At 42.3% G+C, this 19,754-nt stretch overlaps 1 protein-coding gene across 1 annotated transcript in view; it reads right to left on the bottom strand.

The window, feature by feature from the left end:
- The window catches only part of LOC104651471 (ATP-binding cassette sub-family A member 17-like), a 36,635-nt gene that overhangs the window by 2,106 nt on the left and 14,775 nt on the right, over positions 1-19,754 (bottom strand). Inside the window, exons 4-9 of the mRNA XM_010339052.3 lie at positions 14,148-14,246; positions 6,248-6,410; positions 4,617-4,923; positions 1,327-1,600; positions 952-1,156; positions 41-260 (exon numbers count right to left, since the gene is read on the bottom strand). Of these exons, the coding sequence (XP_010337354.3) occupies positions 41-260; positions 952-1,156; positions 1,327-1,600; positions 4,617-4,923; positions 6,248-6,410; positions 14,148-14,246 (1,268 nt within the window). The remainder of the gene's footprint in view (positions 1-40; positions 261-951; positions 1,157-1,326; positions 1,601-4,616; positions 4,924-6,247; positions 6,411-14,147; positions 14,247-19,754) is intronic.

Raw genomic sequence — 19,754 nt, 5'->3', positions numbered from 1 at the left:
AAGTGAAAGCTATGTGTGCTGCGTGCTGTACGGTCCTCACCTTGTTCACCTGTGACTGAGACAAGGATGAAGGGGCAGATGCTGAGGAAGGTGAGCATGATGATCAGCTTGACACAAGCGTTGCCCGCATTATTGAAAGAGAAGCTGACCAAGTAGACAAAATGGATAATAGCGGAGCCATAGAGCATTAACAGCAGGATAACAACCAGGACATTTTCATTGTGTGTATAAGCTTCTTCACGATAGTATAAAAACACCACCTTAGGAAGGGCAGGGGAAAAATTTGGAAAAGTCATTAAGAGTCAATCCTAAACACTGGAGAAAGAATATCAGAATCTCAATTTTAAAAGTAAGGTGTTAGCAATTCTGCGTGGGCACTTCCCTTCTACTCATCTGCACATGCAGAGATGAGCAAGCCCTAAACTCTATTCTCCGGGAGTTGCCCTGGAAATCAGTGGTGCAGTGTAGTGTGATAAGGGGTTCGGAGATGCTCACAAAACACAGGCAGAACAAAGCATGAAGTGGTCAATTCTGCCTAAATAACCAGGGAGCCACAATTAAGTACACAGGCAGAACAAAGCATGAAGTGGTCCATTCTGCACACATAACCAGGGAGCCACAATTAAGTACTTCAACCCATCAGTACCCTGGTGAGGTATTTCTGGACAATAAACAGATTTCCCCAAAGTACTGCCCCTTACTAGCTTGAAGTAGAAATTCTTGAGGGGGCCACATAGAGACCCCAAAGCAGGTTCCTCTGCTCCTAACAAAGCTGGGAACTTGAGTCTCTACCAAGGGTCAGTGATGAGGGCAATCTCAAACCCTGACTCCCCACTGGGGACAGAGTTGCCAACCTAGACTTCCCAGTTGACTCTGGCTCTATGCAGGAGTCCCCAGGAGAAACCCCCTACGATATGCAACTGAAGAATCCCGGCACCCTCCAGCACTCACCAACAGCAGCAGACTGGGGATGAGGAAGGAGACGAGGTCCCACAGCAGAGCGGAGAGCCAGAAAGTGGCCACATAAGCTCCACTGATAAACTGGACGTGCTTGGCCTTGACGAGCCTCTCTCTAACTGTCAACATGGAAAAAGAGCTAGACAGGAAAGCTAATCCCAAAAGCAAGTTGATAACAAGGTAATGTCCTTTAGGGCCCCTGTAAAAGACAGGACATAAGGTGAGACGTAGCAGAGTATGTGGAACTGCTAATAGCAACCATCTTCCAAATAACAGTTTGTACTTAAAACAAGAAGCAAAGACAGAAATAGGTGGAAAAGGGTGGAGCCCTACAGAGGTGTAGATGGAGAGAAGAGAATTCACACATACTGATACCACAAATTCTCCGCCTCCTTCACAAATGTCAGAGGTTGAGGGTGGTTGGATACAGTAATGGATGCCCTGGCACCAGAAAGCAACTTGAAGAGAAAATTGTCCACCAGTGCCAGAGCCACAGCAGAAGCATGGTATGCCTGGTTGTTGAACAGCGCTGTCACTATGGTGTGATTTCCCACATCTTCAAAGGAAGCTGCCACTAAGTAGAACTTATCAAAGTCCCCAGGTTCCTCTTTTGACTTTTTCAATAGGAACTCTTCTACAGAACCTAGAAGGGAGCAAAATATCCACCAGGCAGTAAGAACGAGCATCACACCAGGCCCAGTGGGGTGGGGAGAACTCACCATCGGTCTCCGGCAACCTGCTGCTTCTCCTAGGTATTTCATCGCTACCCCCCACCCACCTCTAAAAGCAGGCCTCCTCCCACCACACCCTGCCCTGAATTCCAGTCAATTTTGGAGTCTTGTCTATTTTTCCTTTATTTTATTTATTTATTCATATTTTTAGAGAAGGAGCCTTTCTCTGCTCCCTAGGCTGGAGGGCAGTGATGTGATCATAGCTCACTGCAGACCTGACCTCCTGGACTCAAGTGATCCTCCTGCCTCAGCCTCCCAAAGTGTTGAGATTACAGGTGTAAGCCACTGTGCCTGGCTCTATTCATCTTTTAAGTTTCTTCCAATTGTCTGCTTCTCTCCTTCCTACTGCCTTGACTGGGTCTGGATCTCATCATCCATACCTGGCTTATGTAGCCCCCAATGAAGATCTTGCCTTCTTTTTTTTGGAAACAGAGTCTTACTCTGTTACCCAGGCTGGAGAACAGTGGCAGGATCTCGGCTCACTGCAGCCTCTGCCTCCCGGGTTCAAGTGATTCTTCTGCCTCAGCCTCCCAAATAGCTGGGACCATAGGCACGCGCCAGCACGCCTGGCTAATTTTTGTATTTTTAGTAGAGATGGGGGTTTCACCATTTTGGCCAGGCTGGTCTTGAACTCCTGGCCTCAAGTGACCCACCCACTTCAGCTTCCCGAACTACTGGGATTACAGGCATGAGCCACTGCACCTGGCCAGATTTGCCTTCTATCTGGTACCTCCAGTCTGATTGAAAGGACACATCTGGCCATAATGCACCCACCAATCAACTTGCAGTGGCTCTCCACTGCCCTCACAACAAAGCCAAATTCCTGCACGAGGTACAGAGCCCATCAGTATCCAAATTCAGCCCATCACTATCCTTAGCTCCAGCCAAACCTAAGGATTTACAATGCCCCATGCTTACAAATGCTCCTCTTGTTGTTCGGAATGTTCTCTGGGTTACTTTTCCCTTCTATCAGTCAACACCTATTCATACCTTGGGCTCTTACTCGGGAGCCTACTCTGACCCTCCACGGCTGACATATGTCCATGTAATTCCACAGCATTCCAATTGCAGTCACTGTCACTTTGTGTTGTAACTGTCATTTATGCATAAGATCTCAGGACTAGAAGCTCCTTGAGGGCTGGTAATGATGCTGTTCGTTGTATTCTAAGCATACGGTGCCAAGTCAAATTCAAATACACAACCCACCTAGAGTCCAGAAATCCAAACTCTTTAGTGCTGAAGGGACCTTCAATCATAATGACAAAAACAATAGCACCAGCACCACTGGCTGAGTGCTCACATGATGCACCTGTGCAAAGCGCTTGACAAACACTCAGGAAATCACCCAATGATACTGCGAGGTGAGGTCTGTCACTCTCCCCATTTGGAATATGAAGAAACCAGGGCCTAGAGAGGCAGGGTGTTATGATGACAACCATTTTGTCACATTGTGTTCTGCACTTGAAATCTTTATTTTAAAAAAGTAATTATTTTAAAATGTTAATCAAAATAATACATGAATATATTTTTTAAATTCAAATAGTTCTACAAGAAACAGCTGTGCTCTTTCGTAGCCCTGACCCTCCCCAATGCCTATTCACATCTTTTACCGGCTGTTTCTCCACGTTGTTAAACAGCACATTTAGCTGATGATGTCTCAAGATGGAAGCAAGGATTTTGTTCTCTTACAACCATCCTCTCTTACAACCCTACAGATTTCCCCTTACCTTCCTCTCACTAGAGTTACATCATAATTTTGGCTAAAACAATAGTCAGTTTTGACATTATGACTAAGTAAAAATTATTTACAACTGAAGCAAGTAGTATGTTTTGTTGTACAACTTTCCCCTTGAAATTAATAATGTTCTCCTTTTCTCATTTGCCTAATTTTCTTTATGTCTGTCACCATTTCATGCATAAACTCTCTGGACAGAAGTAGAGATCTCATCCAGTCATGGTGGCTCACACTGTAATCCCAGCACTTTGGGAGGCTGAGATGGGTGAATCATGAGGTCAGGAGTTCAAGACCAGCCTGGTCAATATGGTGAAACCCCATTTCTACTGAAAACACAAAATTTAGCTGGACATGGTGGCACGTGCCTGTAATCCCAGCTACTTGGGAGGCTGAGGCAGGAGGATTGCCTGAAGCCAGGAGGCGGAGGTTGCGGTGAGCCGAGATCGCGCCATTGAACCTGGGAGGCGTAGGTTGCAGTGAGCTGAGATGGTGCCACTGCACTCCAGCCTGGGCAATGGAGCAAGACACCACCTTAAAAAAAAAAAAAAAAAAAAAAAGAAGAATCGTAGTTCTCCTTTCAATACAATTCAAACATGTTGAATAGTTTATCAATTTTATTTTGGGAGGCCAGGCACAGTGGCTCATGCCTGAAATCCCAGCACTTTGGAAGGCCACGGTGGGCGGATCACCTGAGATTAGGAGTTCAAGACCAGCCTGGTCAATATAGTGAAATCTCATGTGTACTAAAAATACAAAAATTAGTTGGGTGTGGTGTTGGCCACCTGTAGTACTAGCTACTTGGGAGGCTGAGGCAGAAGAACTGCTTGAACTCAGGAAGCAGAGGTTGCAGTGAGCCGAGATCACACCATTGCACTCCAGCCTGGGTATTGCAGCAAGACTCCATCTCGTTCTCTCTCTCTCTCTCTCTCTCACACACACACACACACACACACACAAAGACACAAACCCCACAATTTTATTTTGGGGTATGCTTTCATTCCTAGAAAGGCACATACTTGGTCTTATTTCTAGGGACTCTACCTTTCCTGTCATTTGGGGTTTGAGATATGGTTTTCTGAGATTTCTATTTATTTCTAACGTCAGAGAGCACCATGTGGCCCAGCAGCACATGGCTTCAATAAAAACAACAATAGGGTGGTTTCATGCCTCATTTTCCTGGGCCTGGTACTTACCCAGAACCTCCAGAGGAATCTGTCCCTCAGCTGTAAGCGTATTTGCAAAGCGTTCTGAAAGTTGAGGATCCAGCCTGGAATTCCGAGAAATAAAGAAAGGAACAATGGTCTGACCATATGTTTTCCGAGTCAGCTCCACTGGGACATTTTCCGTGATTCTTTCTTTGAAGTCGAAGAACATGAGGCTTAACATGGTGATCACCAGAGGGACCACGATCTGTATTGATAACATCAACATCCAGTTGTGCCAAGAATATGTGGCCTTTTTCAGGAGCATGGCATAAAATTGTTGGCAGAGAAGACTGAACTACAATTAAAAAAAAATAAAAGAGAAACACAGCATTAACATGATCACAAATAGAAGCTGGAGGCACTGAAGTGGCCCCTGGCTCCTGCCCACTTGCACTCCCTAATACTACGTATAACTAACTTTTCAATATGTTCAAAATTTGCTTCAAGTTAAAACTCTTTGAATTTAAGATTTTTTTTTTCTTTTTTGAGATGGGGTCTCACTCTGTCACCCAGGCTGGAGGGCAGTGGTGTGATCTTGGTTCACCACAGCCTTGACCTCCTGGGCTCAAGCGATCCTTCTGCCTCAGCCTCCCTAGTAGCTGGGACTACAGGTGTGCACCACCATGCCTGGCTAATTTTTTAGCTTTTTCAGAGATGGGGTCTTGTTTTGCCTCCTGTGTGAGACAGATGGCTGACCTAGTTGACCCCCAGACCTTTCCCAACTTGGAGGGTCAGTGGATGACAGCTTCCCTATAATTGTGTGATTCAAGGTTATGAAACAATAAGTTACTCTCTTGACTAATCCAAGAAAGTCAGTTTTATTTTACATTAATACTTGTGTATAGTTAATCAAGAACACTTCATAAAATGCACATCAAATAATCTTTTTTCTTTTTTTTGAGACAGAGTCTTGCTCTTGTCGCCCAGGCTGGAGCCTCTGCTCACTGTTGCTGCGGCCTCCGCCTCCCGGGTTCAAGTGATTCTCCTGCCTCAGCCTCCTGAGCAGCTGGGATTACAGGCACCCACCACCATGCCCAGCTATTTATTTATTTGTTTTTTGTTTACACAGGGTTTCACCATGTTAGTCAGGCTGGTCTTGCATTCCTGACCTCAGGTGATCCACTCACCTTAGCCTCCCAAAGTGCTGGGATTACAGGTGTGAGCCACCATGCCCAGCCCAATATCCTTTTTTCAACATTAAAGGAACATTACAGATTGTCCATACATTTAATAAAGGTATATTTTTAAAAATTTTAAATTCCAAGCGATACATGATTAATTTCATAGTGAAAGAGATACGCTTTTTGGCCAGCAGATTTGTACTTTTATTCTGTCTTCTTCCTGGTCAGAGGAATGGCCAAAATCTCTATTATAATCTTTTATGATCCTTTCCTATACTGGGTTAATCCTGTCCAGACCATCACCCTTTGCCTTTGAACTACAGCAGAGACTGTGATAGTGCTCAAACTGGCACGGCCAATCTTTTATACCTAAAATGTGCATATTTTTTCTTAGGCCTCTGTAAAAGGCTGACGTAACTTATTGACAGAAAGAGAGTGTATTTCCAAGAATTAAACCAATATGTGTTTTCCTGCATGCATTTGGAATGTGTGACTTACCCCAGTGTTTGGTTTGATTGGCAGCCCAGTCTGTACTGAGAAGATCCTTGAATGAAGATGTTTAATTCTGTCAACAGGAATTCTGCTAAGCAGGGGCTGGGGATGGATAGAGGGACGTTTGATGTTTGGGATAGCTGTACTGGCATCTGCCAACATACAAACCCTAAACCAAACCAAAAGCAAAAACAAAAAGAAATTCTCAAAACCACAGCACATTTCGTTTGAATTTGAAGAATGAAAGTAATATGGTATTTGAAAAAAAATAAGATAAGAATAAAGAAAAAAAAGCTGCATCTAGATTATACATAATGGGTAGCAGGCAGATACTGGCTATAAACAGGCTAGCAAGGTCTTAATAAGTCCTAAGTACTGAGTTAACGAACCAATAACTTTCCAAATAACTAAGGTAACGCTAGTATGAATGGATTTTTGTCATTTTCCCTAAAAGAGTCTACATACAAATTAAAACAAAATGATGTGTCATTTAATCTCTATTTCATTAGCAAAACTGAAAATTATAAAACACAGCCCTGCTGAGACTCTAGGCCACAGGTTGGTAAACAATCAACGGATAGGCCAGGGGGCCATATCCAGCCCAAGGGATTCTGAGTTCAGAATGAAAGATGCTTCATTCTGATCCATATATATATATATATATATTATATTTATACTATCTAGGTTTAACAGCATAATCAAGGATATCATAGTATTATATAACCATCTAACATAACCATAAACATTGAAACACACATATATAAATATATATATGTGTGTGTGTGTGTGTGTGTGTGTGTGTATAGTATATACTGGCTATAAACTGGCCAGTACAGTCTTAACTAACCAATGTGTGTGTGTATGTATGTACATTATATATAGTATACATAAGCTAATATATATGTGTGTATATATATATATATACACACACATATTAGTATATAGTTTACATACATTTAGTGTGTGTATGTATGTAAATGTATGTAAACTACATTACTAAATGTATGTAAACTATATATACTAATATGTGTATATATACACACATTATATATACATGCTACATATATATGCACTTGTGTGTATATAGATACTATATATACATTTATGGTGTATATATGATCATATGTATGTATATATTATATATTGTGTGTGTGTACACACACACACTCTTAAAAAAAATAGAGACTGGATCTCACTTTGTTGCCCAGGCTGCGTTTCAGTGGTGACCACAGCTCACGGCTGCTTCAAATTCCTGGGCTCAAGGGATCCTCTTGCCTCAGCCTCCCAAGTAGCTAGGACTACAGGCGTGAGCCACTGTAGCCAGGCTGGAACTTTATATTTTCAATGGTTATAGTTAACTTTAGATAGTTAAATAATTACTTATATAATATCCTTGATTATGCTGCTAAACCTACATAGCATAAAATACTTACTATGTGCTCTCTCAACCTTTGTTTTTTGTTTGTTTGTTTGTTTTGTTTCGCTCTATCACCAAGCTGGAGTTCAGTGGCGCAATCTCAGCTCACTGCAACCTCCGCCTCCCAGGTTCAACCGATTCTCCTGCCTCAGCCTCCTGAGCAGCTGGGACTACATGTGCGTGCCACCATGCCCAGCTAATTTGTGTACTTTTAGTAGAAATGGAGTTTCACTATGTTGACCAGGATGGTCTTGGATCTCTTGACCTTGTGATCCGCCTATCTCGGCCTCCCAAAGTCCTGGGATGACAGGTGTAAGCCACCACGCCCGAAAAAAGTCTGCTGACCCCTGCTCTAGGCAAAACGATGTGTTCAGTTGGCAGCAAAGTGTCAATGTACCAGGAAACTACTTCTAGTCATAGGCTTTGGGCTATCATTCTACTAGGAATTTGTCACAGCAAAATAATCCAGGATATTAACTATTTTCCTTCAGTATGGTTCTGTAAAAGTTGGTATGTTTGTTATCCAATGCTGTGACACAGATTATCCGAAAAGTTAGCAGCTTAAAACAATGGAAAATATTTATTATCTCACACAGTTTCTGGGAGTCAGAAACTTGAGAGTGGCTTAGCTAGGTGGTTCTGTATTAAGATTTCTCATGAGGTTGCAGTCAAGCTGGGGCTGGGGCATCTACTTCCTTGAGCAGAAAGTTCAGAGTTTCCTATATACCCATCTCCTCCCACCCCCATTTCTCTATTTTTAACATTTTGCATTGTTAACATTTAACATTAGTGTGGTACATTGTTACAACTCACCTAGCATTTCCAACAGGTTCTTTTTTTTTTTTTTTTTAAGAAAGAAATAGAACGTTTATTTTAAAAATTTACATGATAATGTGAAGGATCTACAGTATCCAAAACAATCTTCGAGAAATAGAGCAAAGCTGGAAGAACTATATACTACCTGACTTCAAGACATACTACAAAGCTACAGAAATCTCAACAGTATAGCACTGGCACAGGAGAGACAAACAGAGCAATGAAACAGAAGAGGGAATGTAGAGACGTACAGTCAACTGATTTTTGGTGAAGGCATCTGAACAACCCAATGTGGAAAAAAAAAGTCTTTGCAACAAATAGTCTGTCTCATCTGGATACTTATGTGGAAGAAAATGACCCTCAACCCCTGTGATAAAACAACAGATCACAGGGGTTGAGGTGGTGACATCATTCTATCACAGGGGTCAATAAAAAATGTTTTCTTTCATAGTTCCCGGCTAATAACTCCCATAGCTATTATTTCTCCCCAAGGCAGGTCACAGAAACTAAAAATATAATCTTCCCCCATCTTTCTGTCTTGGAGCTGGCCATAAAGAATTATCTTGTCTGATTGCAGGTCATGAGACCCCCACCCCCACCCCACCATTTTAGAAGGTGTACTATCCCATACCCTGGGGGAAGGAATACTGCACAGAGAGGCCAGGAAGGATCTGAACAAACAGGCCTTGCTGGGTTTCCCCACCCAGACTGTTAGTATTACACAGTACTCTTTTTGACCAGTCTTATTTCTACACTATTGTCCATGCTTTAGTCATGCCTATCCAATGAAGTCTCCATAAAAGGCCCAAGAGGAGCTTCCAGATAGGTGAACAATTGGAGGTTCCTGGAGGGTGTCACACCCGGGGAGGCCACAGAGGCTTCATGCCCCTTCCCATATACCTCCCCCTATGGGTCTCTTCTTCTGTATTCTTTGTAATATCCTTATAATAAACTGGGAGTGTGTTTCCCTGAGTTCTGTGAGCCACTTTAGCAAATTAATGGAACCTAAGGAGGGGGTAGTAGGATCCCTAGTTTACAGCTGGTCAGTCAGAAGCACAGAAAGTGTGTAATAGCTAACACCTGTAATCCCAGCAACTCAGGAGGCTGAGGCAGGAGGATCACTTAAGCCCAGCTCAAAAGACAGAGACTAGCGGCCTCCTCAATTGGAAAAAAAAAAAAGCGGGGGGGATGGGTAAAACAATCCAGGGCTTGTGACTGACACTGCAAGTGGGAAGTCTTGTGAGATTTAGCCTTCAATCTGTGGGGTCCAATGCTGTCTCCAAATACTTGAGAACTGAGTTGGAAGACATGCAGCTGGTGTCTGCTGCAGAACTGATTGCTTGCTTGTTGTTGGGGGAAAATTCCCACACATTTTATCACAGGAGTCTTCTGTGTTGACTGCTGTGATGTGAGAGCAGAAAAAACAACAGTGTATGTTTTTCCACTTAACCTCTTATCAAACTGTACACAAGTCTAGGCACCGTGGCTCATGCCTATAATCCCAACACTTGGAAAGCCAAGGTGAGAAGGTTGTTTGAGCCCGGGAGTTCCAGATCAGCCTGGGCAATATAGCAAGACCCTGTCTCTACAAAATATAAAAAACTTAGCTGGGGGTGGTGGTGTGTGCCTGCAGTCCCAGCTACTTGGGAAGCTGAGGTGGGAGGAACGCTTAAGCCTAGGAGGTGGAGGCTGCAGTGAGCTGTGATCACACCACTGCACTCCAGCCTGGGTGACAGAGTGAGATCTTGTCTTGCATGTGCACGCACGCACATGCGCACACACGCACACACACACACACAGCCATACACAAAAATTAATAGAAAATGTGTTACAGGACTATGTAAAAGCTAAAATGATACAATTCCTTGAATAAAAGGCAGGAGCATAACTTTGTGATCTAAGAGTAGGGGCATATTTTTTAGAAAGAATACGGAACACAGTAACAAAAAAATTTTAGGGGCTGAGCATGGTGGTTCACATCTGTAATTGTAGCACTTTGGGAGGCCGAGGCCGGCGGATCACCTGAAGTCAGGAGTTTGAGACCAGCCTGGCCAAGATGGTGAAACCCCATCTCCACTAAAATACAAAAATTAACCGGGTGTGGTGGCTCGAACCTGTAGTCCCAGCTACTCTGGAAGCTAAGGCAGGGGAAATCCTTGAACCCAGGAGACGGAGGTTGCAGTGAGCCGAGATTATGCCACTGCATTCCAGCCTGGCAACAGATTGAGACTCCATCTCAAAAAAAAAAAAATTTAGAAATTAGGCTTTATAAAAATGAAAAACTTCTAATCAAAAGCTACCACTAAGCTGGGTGCGGTGGTTCATGCCTGTAATCCCAGAGGCCAAGGCAGGTGGGTCACTTGAGGTCAGGAGTTTGAGACCAGCCTGACCAACATGATGAAACTCTGTCTTTACTAAAAACAAAAAAATTAGCCAGGCATGGTAGCACATGTCTGTAATCTCAACTATGTGGGAGGCTGAGACAGGAGAATCACTGGAACCCAGGCCAGTCAGTGGAGGTCACGGTGAGCCAAGATTGTGCCACTGCACTCCAGCCTGGGTGACAGAGTGATATGCTGCCTTAAAAAAAAAAAAAGCTACCCCTAAGAATATGAAGAAGCAAGCCACATAATGGAAGAAAATGTAGATAAAACACATATCTGACAAAATAATTGTATCTAGAATATATAAAAATTTCAACAACTTGGCCCAGCACAGTGGCTCATGCCTGTAATCCTACTATTTTGGGAGGCCAAGGTGGGCGGATCACCTGAGGTCAGGAGTTAAGGACCAGCCTGGCCAACATGGTGAAACCCCTTCTCTACTAAAGATACAGAAATTAGCTGGGCATGGTGGCACATGCCTGTAATCCCAGTTACTTGGGAGGTTGAGGCAGGAGAATTGCTTGAACCTGGAAGGCAGAGGTTGCAGTGAGCCAAGATCGCACCACTGCACTCCAGCCTGGGCAACAGAACAAGGTTCTGTCTCAAAATAACAAAAACAACAAAATTTCAAAAACTCAAAAATGAAAACTGAGCTGCAGGTTTAATGATTGCACACCTTTTGGTATGTATGTTATACTTCAATAAAAATGTAAGCATTTTTAAAACTAGCTGTGTCCAGTGGCTCATGCCTGTAATCCCAGCACTTTGGGAGACTAAGGCAGGAGATCACTTGAGCCTAGGAGTTCGAGGTCATAATGAGACCTCGTCTCTACAAAAAAACAACCAAAAAAAAAAAAAACCCTAAAATACTCTCAATGGAAGTATTTAGCTGAAGATCAGAAACACCTGCAGAGAAAATCAAAGACATGGATGTGGATCAGGAGATATTATGTAGAATGCAACTTAAGAGAGACAAAGAGTTGGAAAATATTTAAAAAGTTAAAATTCAGCTGGGCATGGTGGCTCACGACTGTAATCCCAGCACTTTTGGAGGCCGTGGCAGGTGGATCACGAGGTTAGGAGTTCAAGACTAGCTTGACCGACATAGTGAAACCCCATCTCTACTAAAAATACAAAAAATTAGTGGGGTGTGGTAGCAGGTCCTGTAATCCCAGCTACTTGAGAGGCTGAGGCAGGAGAATCACTTGAATCTGGGAAGTGGAGGTTGCCATGAGCGGAGATTTCACCACTGCACTCCAGCCTGGGCAATGGTGTGAGACTCCATCTCAAAACAAAACAAAAAAATGTTCAAGTTCACATAGTAGGGTGATCAGATCTAATATGTCTAATTGGAGTTCCAGAACGAGAGGAGATATTTGAGCAGAGGCCCTGTATGAACAGATGATAATAGCCGGGGATTCTTTGTGTTTTGAGACTTGCTCTGTCACCCAGGCTGGAGTGCAGTGCCACACTCTCAGCTCCCCACAACCTCCACCTCTTGGGTTCAAGTGATTCTCCTGCCTCAGCCTCCCAAGTAGCTGGGATTACAGGTGTACGACACCATGCCCAGCTAATTTTTGTATTTTTAGTAGAGATGGGGTTCCACCATGTTGGTCAGGCTGATCTCAAGCTCCTGACCTCGTGATCCATTCGCCTCGGCCTCTCAAAGTGCTGGGATTAGAGACATGAGCCACTGCACCCGGCTGGGGAGTCTAAACTCATGGAAGATGTCTACAGGCAGACATCAATCAAATCTCAAGTTAAATATGCATGTATCAAAATATCACATGTATTCCATACATACGCACATTATGTACCAATAAAATTTGTTTAAAGTCCAGGTACAATGGCTCATGCCTGCAATCCCAGCACTTTGGGAGGCTGAGGTGGGTGGATCACTAGAGGTCAGGAGCTCAAGACCAGCCTGGTCAACACGGAGAATCCCCATCTCTACTAAGAATACAAAAATTACCTGTAATCACAGGCACTTTGGGAGGTCAAGGCAGGCACATCACTTGAGGTCAAATCACAGGCTGGGAGTTTGAGACCAGCCTGGCCAAAATGGTGAAACATCGTCTCTACTAAAAATATAAAAAGTAGTCAGATGTGGTGCCAGGCACCTGTGGTTCCAGCTACTCGGGAAGCTGAGGCAGGAGAATTGCTTGAACCTGGGATGCAGAGGCTGCAGTGAGCTGAGATGGCTCTACTGCATTCCAGCCTGGGTGACAGAGGAATACTTCGTCTCAAAAATAAATAAATACGTAAAAATAAATAAATAAATAAAAATTAGGCAGGCATGGTGGCACATACCTGTAGTTCCAGCTACTCAGGAGGCTGAGGCAGAATAATCACCTGAACCCAAGAGGCAGAGGTTATAGTGAGCTGAGATCTCACCACTGCACTTCGCTTTGGACAACAGAGTGAGACTCTGTCTCCAAAAATTTTTTTTTGTTGTTTGAATTTACATAGACTAGAAAGACTGGTAGAAAATATCAAATAAAGTAACAGATATAAATTTGAATGTATTATAAATACTTGTAAATAGACTAGGTGTTCCAGTTAAAAGACAAAGATTGCCCTACTGAATAAAATACCTTTTCTCATCACCATTCTCTAGCCAGGTGCAGCCTCCCAGGTAGTATACCTTCAGTGTTCCATCAAAGCTGTCCTAGAATTGAGCCTGCGTGCCTGCTTCATGACACTAAGACTATTTGGTGGATGAATCTGCAAACCCTTGAGCTGCCCCATCTGGGGAATTCTTTTTAAATAAAATAATAAATCTTCTTTATTATTTAAACCTGCTGAGTTGGAATTATCTGTTATTTGCAGGCTAAACCATCTCAAATGATACAATATCTTTTTCTGTTTTTCATTCCTAGACATTTCTGCTAAGATTATGATGGTTGAATGATATTATTCACCAATATATCTGTTGCCCGAGGAAGGCAGATGGCTTGAGGTTGGGAATTTGAGACTAGCCTGGACAACATGGTGAAACCTCGTCTCTACTAAATATACAAAAATTAGTCCGGTGTGGTGCCAGGTGCCCGTAATCCCAGCTACTCGGGTGTCTGAGGCAGGAGAATTGCTTGAACCCAGGATGCAGAGGTTGCAGTGAGCCGAGATTCAGGTATCCCTCTTACTGGAAGTAAAAGTCAGAGGCTGGAAGGCCATTCAGTGAGGTTGCTACAGAAAAGATACAAGCATTGAGCAATGTTTAGAGAGATGACCTTTAAAATCCCTTCTGACCCTAAGAATCTCAGAGTCTTACAGTTTTATATGTGCTCACCTTATGAAGACATCCTCCATGGTGGTGACAGAAGCCCCAAAGCTGGAGATGCCCAGCTCTACCGGCCTCAGTTCCAAGTCAGTAAATAGAGATTCAAACCTGGAAGAAAAGAACTGGTTTTACTCCTGAAGGGTGTAAAGTGAATCCCTTCTATCACTGCCCTTGGCTCTCTACTGGGAAAAAGCATAGGCTTTGGAGTCAAGAAGATATTTGTTCAAATATCAGCTTTGTCACTAGCTTTATAACTATATGAACTTGAACAGTGGGGGTAATAGCATTTACTTGAAGTTTCCGGTAAGGATTAACCGAAAACACATCTACAGTGTCACATTGGCAAGGTAATGATTGACTCATTTTTGTTTTTAAGTCAGTTACAAGAAATGCCCTGAGTAGAAAAAGCAAACAACTTTTGGAACACTTACTAAATGTCAGGGGCCCTTCACAGCTCTTTTACCTATTAACTCTGTGGATGCTTTCAACAGCTCTTTAAGGACTGTGCTGAGAAGTTAAGAAACTTCCCTGAGGCCACACAGCCAAAAGTAGCAGAGCCAGGAGTCAAGCTCAGGCCTTCCACCTCCAGAGAGAGTGATTTAAATTGTTATCTAGGTGAGGAAAGGAACTAATTCTTACTAGTCTGCTAATGTTGAAACCTTTCTCAAACAGGCTTTCCATTTTTTTTGGAATTAAATGAATTGTGGCTTTTTGTGTGATATTAAGAAATCCATCATAATCTTCTACAATGAAGGTTTCTATTCTTTCACAACCTAGTGTCCAGCTTTTAAGAAACCAGAGACACATGCCAGATGCCTATACAAGGTCTTTAGGGTTTTGTGTGTGTCCCTGTGGGCAGACAATGGTTACAAACTAATCATGGCTGGGTTTCAGTCTAGACTCTCACTTACAAGTTTTGTGACTTTGAGCTACTTATTTCACCTTTCCAAATCTTTCCTCACCTGCAAGACAGATACTACTTAATTCAAAAGGTTGTTGTAAGGATTGAGAAAAATGTAAAGACACCTAGCAAAGTAGCCAGCCTGTGTTAAATATTTGGCAAATACTATTTACTGAGTATGATCAACAGTCATAGCCTCAGTATGTTCACTATCTTGCTCTTCACTCAGTTTCCAGGTACTGAAATTGTACTCATGCTATTGCTACTGTCTAGCCAACAAGAAAAGAGTATCCCTTTTAAAAAATTGAGGCAAAATTTATGTAAAGTATCTTGTTCTTAATTGTACAGTTTGATGAGTTTTTGACAAATGTGTAATCTCATCCTAATCAAGACACAGAACATTCCATCACCCTAGAAATGCCCCATGTCCCCTTTGATGAGTCCCTCTTTTGCTCTCAGACAACCAAATGTCCTGTATTTTAGAATAGTTTTTCTTCTTCCTTTTCATGTAAATGGAATCATATGGTCTTTTCATTGCTTGCTTCATCCATGCAACATGTTTTTGAGGTTCAGCCATGTTGTTACATGCATTAGCTCATTCTTGTTCATTGCATAGTGGCATTCAACAAAAGGAATATATTTATTCTCCTGTTGACAGACATTTGGATTGTTCCTGTGTAAGGATGCCTATGAATAAAGCGGCTATAAATGTTCTTCTACGTGTCCTGTGTCTGGACATACGCTTTCATATCTTGGATAATATAGTAAATAAAAGATAGCTGCAAATTCTTGGCTACTTTCCCCACTGAGAGGTGGCCTTTAATTTCCTTTTTTCTGGGCTGGCCTTAGTGTGTTGCTTGAGCAAGAGGATGCAACACAAGTGATAGAGGTTGGGTAGAAGGCTTCAGGTATCTTGATTTTTTTTTTAAGGTGAAACGATATACATATATTTAGAATTAGCCAGCTGGACTCAATTTAGATGATCCCAATTTTGTTGGCAACATTCAAAGCATTATAATCAGGAGCCAGTTGAATTTACGCCTTCTTCTCTCCATCAGGCCGTATTGGGGTGTCCACCTTGGCCACGTCAGTGTCACAGAGCTTCCTCACAGCCTGTTTGATCTAGTGCTTGTTGGCTTTAACATCCACAACAAACCCAGGTGTGTTGTTGTCTTCTGTCTTCTCCATGGTAGACGGAAACTTGATGATAGCATAGCGGTCAAGCTTGTTCTCCCGGGGGTGCTCTTCTGAGGATATTTGGGCTGCCTCAGAGTTGCAGTGTTGTGGGCTGCCGGAAGGTGGGTGACCTGTGGATCTCCTTTTTTTTTTTTTTTTTTTTTTTTTGTGGCTGTGGACACATTTTAACACTGCCTTCTTGGCATTTAAAGCCTTCACTTTGGTTTCGGCTTTATGAGGGGCAGGAGCTTCCTTCTTTGCTTTTGGCACCATCTTGTGAAAAGGGTCCAGGTATCTTGATTTCTTTGGGAGCTCCAAGCCACCAGCCTGGTTTCAAGATGCCTCACTACCTTGAAACCAGGCTGAATCTATGCCAAGGCACAGACATATGAACAAAGCCATACTGGAACCTCCAGATAAGTCCACTCCCCAACCTGTGTTTGGTCAAAGATTTTTATGTCTGTGCCCATGAGGAACATTAGTCTGTAATTTCCTGTTGTCATACCTTTTCCAGGTTTTGGTATTTGGGTTTTGCTGCCCTAAAAATAGTTGGGAAGTGCTTCCTTCTCTATTTTCTGAAAGATCGAGATTATTTTCTTCTTCATTGTTTGATAGAATCTGGAGTTCTTTTTGGGAATGCTTTTGATTGCAAATTCAATTTCATGAATAGATATATGGTTATTCAGATTTTTCTGTTTCATTTTGTAAGTTTTGGTAAGTTGTATTTTTTAAGAAATAAGTCCATTTTACCTAAATTGTCCAGTTTATTTATATATGCTATTTAATTATTATCCTTTTTATAAGTCTAGATTCCGTAACTATAGCAGTTACTTCCTTACTAATGATAGTAAATTTTCTTTTTTTCTTTAATGGTCTTGCAATTAATGTTTTGTCATTTAATAGTTTATCAATGTAATCTATCAATTTTACTAATCTTTTAAAATAACTTTTTGCTTTTTAGCATTTTGACTTTTCTCAATTTTCTTTTTGCTTCTTATTACATTATTTTCTCTCCCTAAATTTTTCATTTTTTCTCTTCTACATAATCTAGGTTTAATTTTCTCCTTTTCTCCTGTCTTTTCAATTGGAAACAGGTAATTCTGAGCCCCCTTTTCTTTTCAAATGTAAGTTTTAAAAAGCTATATATTTCCCTCTAAACAACACTGCCTCAGTAGCATCTGAAAATTTTTGATATGTTGTACTTTCATCATCATTTAGTTAAAAATATTTTCCACTTTTTTTTTTTGAGATGTAGTCTCACTCTGTCGCCAGGCTGGAGTGCAGTGGCATGATCTTGGCTCACTGCAACATTTGCTGCCTGGGTTCAAGCGATTCCCCTGCTTCAGCCTCCCGAGTAGCTGGGACTACAGGTACGCAACACTATGCACAGCTTTCTGTTTTCAGTAGAGACGGGTTTCACCATGTTGGCCAAGATGGTCTTGATCTCTTGACCCCGTGATCTACTCGCCTTGGCCTCCCAAAGTGCTGGGATCACAGGCGTAAGCCACCATGCCTGGCCTCCACTTTTTCTTTGACCATGAGTTATTTGGAAGTATGTTGTTTAACTCTCAAATATTTGTCAATTTTCTAGACATCTTATTGTAATCAATTTCTAATTTAATTCCATTGTAGTCAGAGATCATAATTCATGTGATTTCAATTTTTTGAAATTTATTTGGACTTATTTCACATGAGCACACTCTCCCACTAAAACTGGAAAAAAATATGTGAAGCCATTTCAGATATTAAGCATTAGGAAGTCCAGCACCGTGAATGATTCTTGAGAGAGGAGGAACACCAGAGAGACCTATATTTGCCCCAGCTTTTTGGCTTGGGCACTTTCTAGAACATGGCCCAGAAAAGTAGAGGCAAATGAGAGTGTAGCAGTGGACTTACTAAGCTGAGAAGGTAGAGATGAGAGGTCAGAGCTCCTGAAATGTCTGGGCTTTGTGGGACTAGTACAGCAGAGGAGAAGCTGGTAGGGGAGGGAGGGCCCCAGTAATCCACTGTGGTAAATATCCCATAGGCACTTGGAGAGAATGGGTATTCTGCAGCTGTGGTATGTAGTGTCTATCTATAGGAAGTAAATGTGACAACAGTATTATCAAAATATTTTATATCCTTAATGAGTTTTTTGTCTACTTGTTCTATAAATAACTGAGGAAAGGGTGCTATAATCTCCAACACAATTGGGATTTTGATTTAGTCTATTTTTGTCAACATTCACTTCATGTATTTAAGCTCTGTTATGAGGCACATGCATGTAAACAACTGTTATGTCTTCCTGGTGTATGGACTCTCATCATTATGCACTGTCTCTATCGTAACTATTCTGAAAAGATGGCCTAACAGGGAGAGAGATCCAAGATGGCTGATCACTAGCAGCTCGGGATTGTAGCTCCCAGTGAAAGCTCAAAGAACGAGAGGACGCCACACCTTCACATGAATTCTTGTTGCTCACGCACCAGGAGATTCCCAGCGGAGGAGCCCCACGGGTCGCCAGCGTGACTCTTGTGACTGGCGAGGTGGTTTTGCCGGCGCCTCAGAGCATCGGTTCTTGGTGCAGAGTCAGAAAAGCACCATCAATCTTTTTTTTTTTTTTGAGATGGAGTTTCACTCTTGTTACCCAGGCTGGAGTGCAATGGCGTGATCTCGGCTCACCGCAACCTCCGCCTCCTGGGCTCAGGCAATTCTCCTGCCTCAGCCTCCTGAGTAGCTGGGATTACAGGCACGCGCCACCATGCCCAGCTAATTTTTTGTATTTTTAGTAGAGACGGGGTTTCACTATGTTGACCAGGATGGTCTCGATCTCTCGACCTCGTGATCCACCGCCTCGGGCACCATCAATCTTAACACTGCTGATTTAGTCGGCGCAGTGGGTTGCTCAGATTTCGGCGCTGAGAATCAATAAGTTGGACGTCCACTCAGAAACCCAATTACAAAGACGGTAAATACAAAGACTACAGATGGATAAATCTACAACGAAGGGAAGAAAACAGCCAAAAAAGGCTGAGAATACCCAAGATCAGAATGCCTCTCCCTCAGCAGGGGATCCCAGTTCCTCATCAGCAACGAAACAAGGCTTGATGGAGAACGAGTGTGTTCCAATTACAGAAGCAGGCTTCAAAATGTGGATAATAAGAAACTGTGAATTAAAAGAACTTGTTCTAACCCAATCCAAAGAAACTAAGAACTTTGAAAAAAGGTTTGACAAAATGTTAACAAGAATACACAATTTAGAGAGGAATATAAGTGAACTGATGGAGCTGAAAAACACAATACGAGAACTACGTGAAGTATGCACAAGTTTTAACAGCCGAATTGATCAAGCAGAAGAAAGGATATCAGAGGTCGAAGACCAACTCAATGAAATAAAACAAGAAGACAAGATTAGAGAAAAAAGGATAAAAAGGAACGAGCAAAGTCTCCAAGAAATATGAGACTATGTGAAAAGACCTAATCTACGCTTGATAGGTGTACCTGAATGTGACGAAGAGAATGAATCCAAGCTGGAAAATACGCTTCAGGATATTATTCGG

The sequence above is a fragment of the Saimiri boliviensis genome, chromosome 12 (genome assembly GCF_048565385.1).
Source record: "Saimiri boliviensis isolate mSaiBol1 chromosome 12, mSaiBol1.pri, whole genome shotgun sequence".
Taxonomy (NCBI): Eukaryota; Metazoa; Chordata; class Mammalia; order Primates; family Cebidae; genus Saimiri; species Saimiri boliviensis.
The sequence above is the reverse complement of the archived record's forward strand: the minus strand, read 5'-3'. Positions and strand labels throughout refer to the sequence as shown.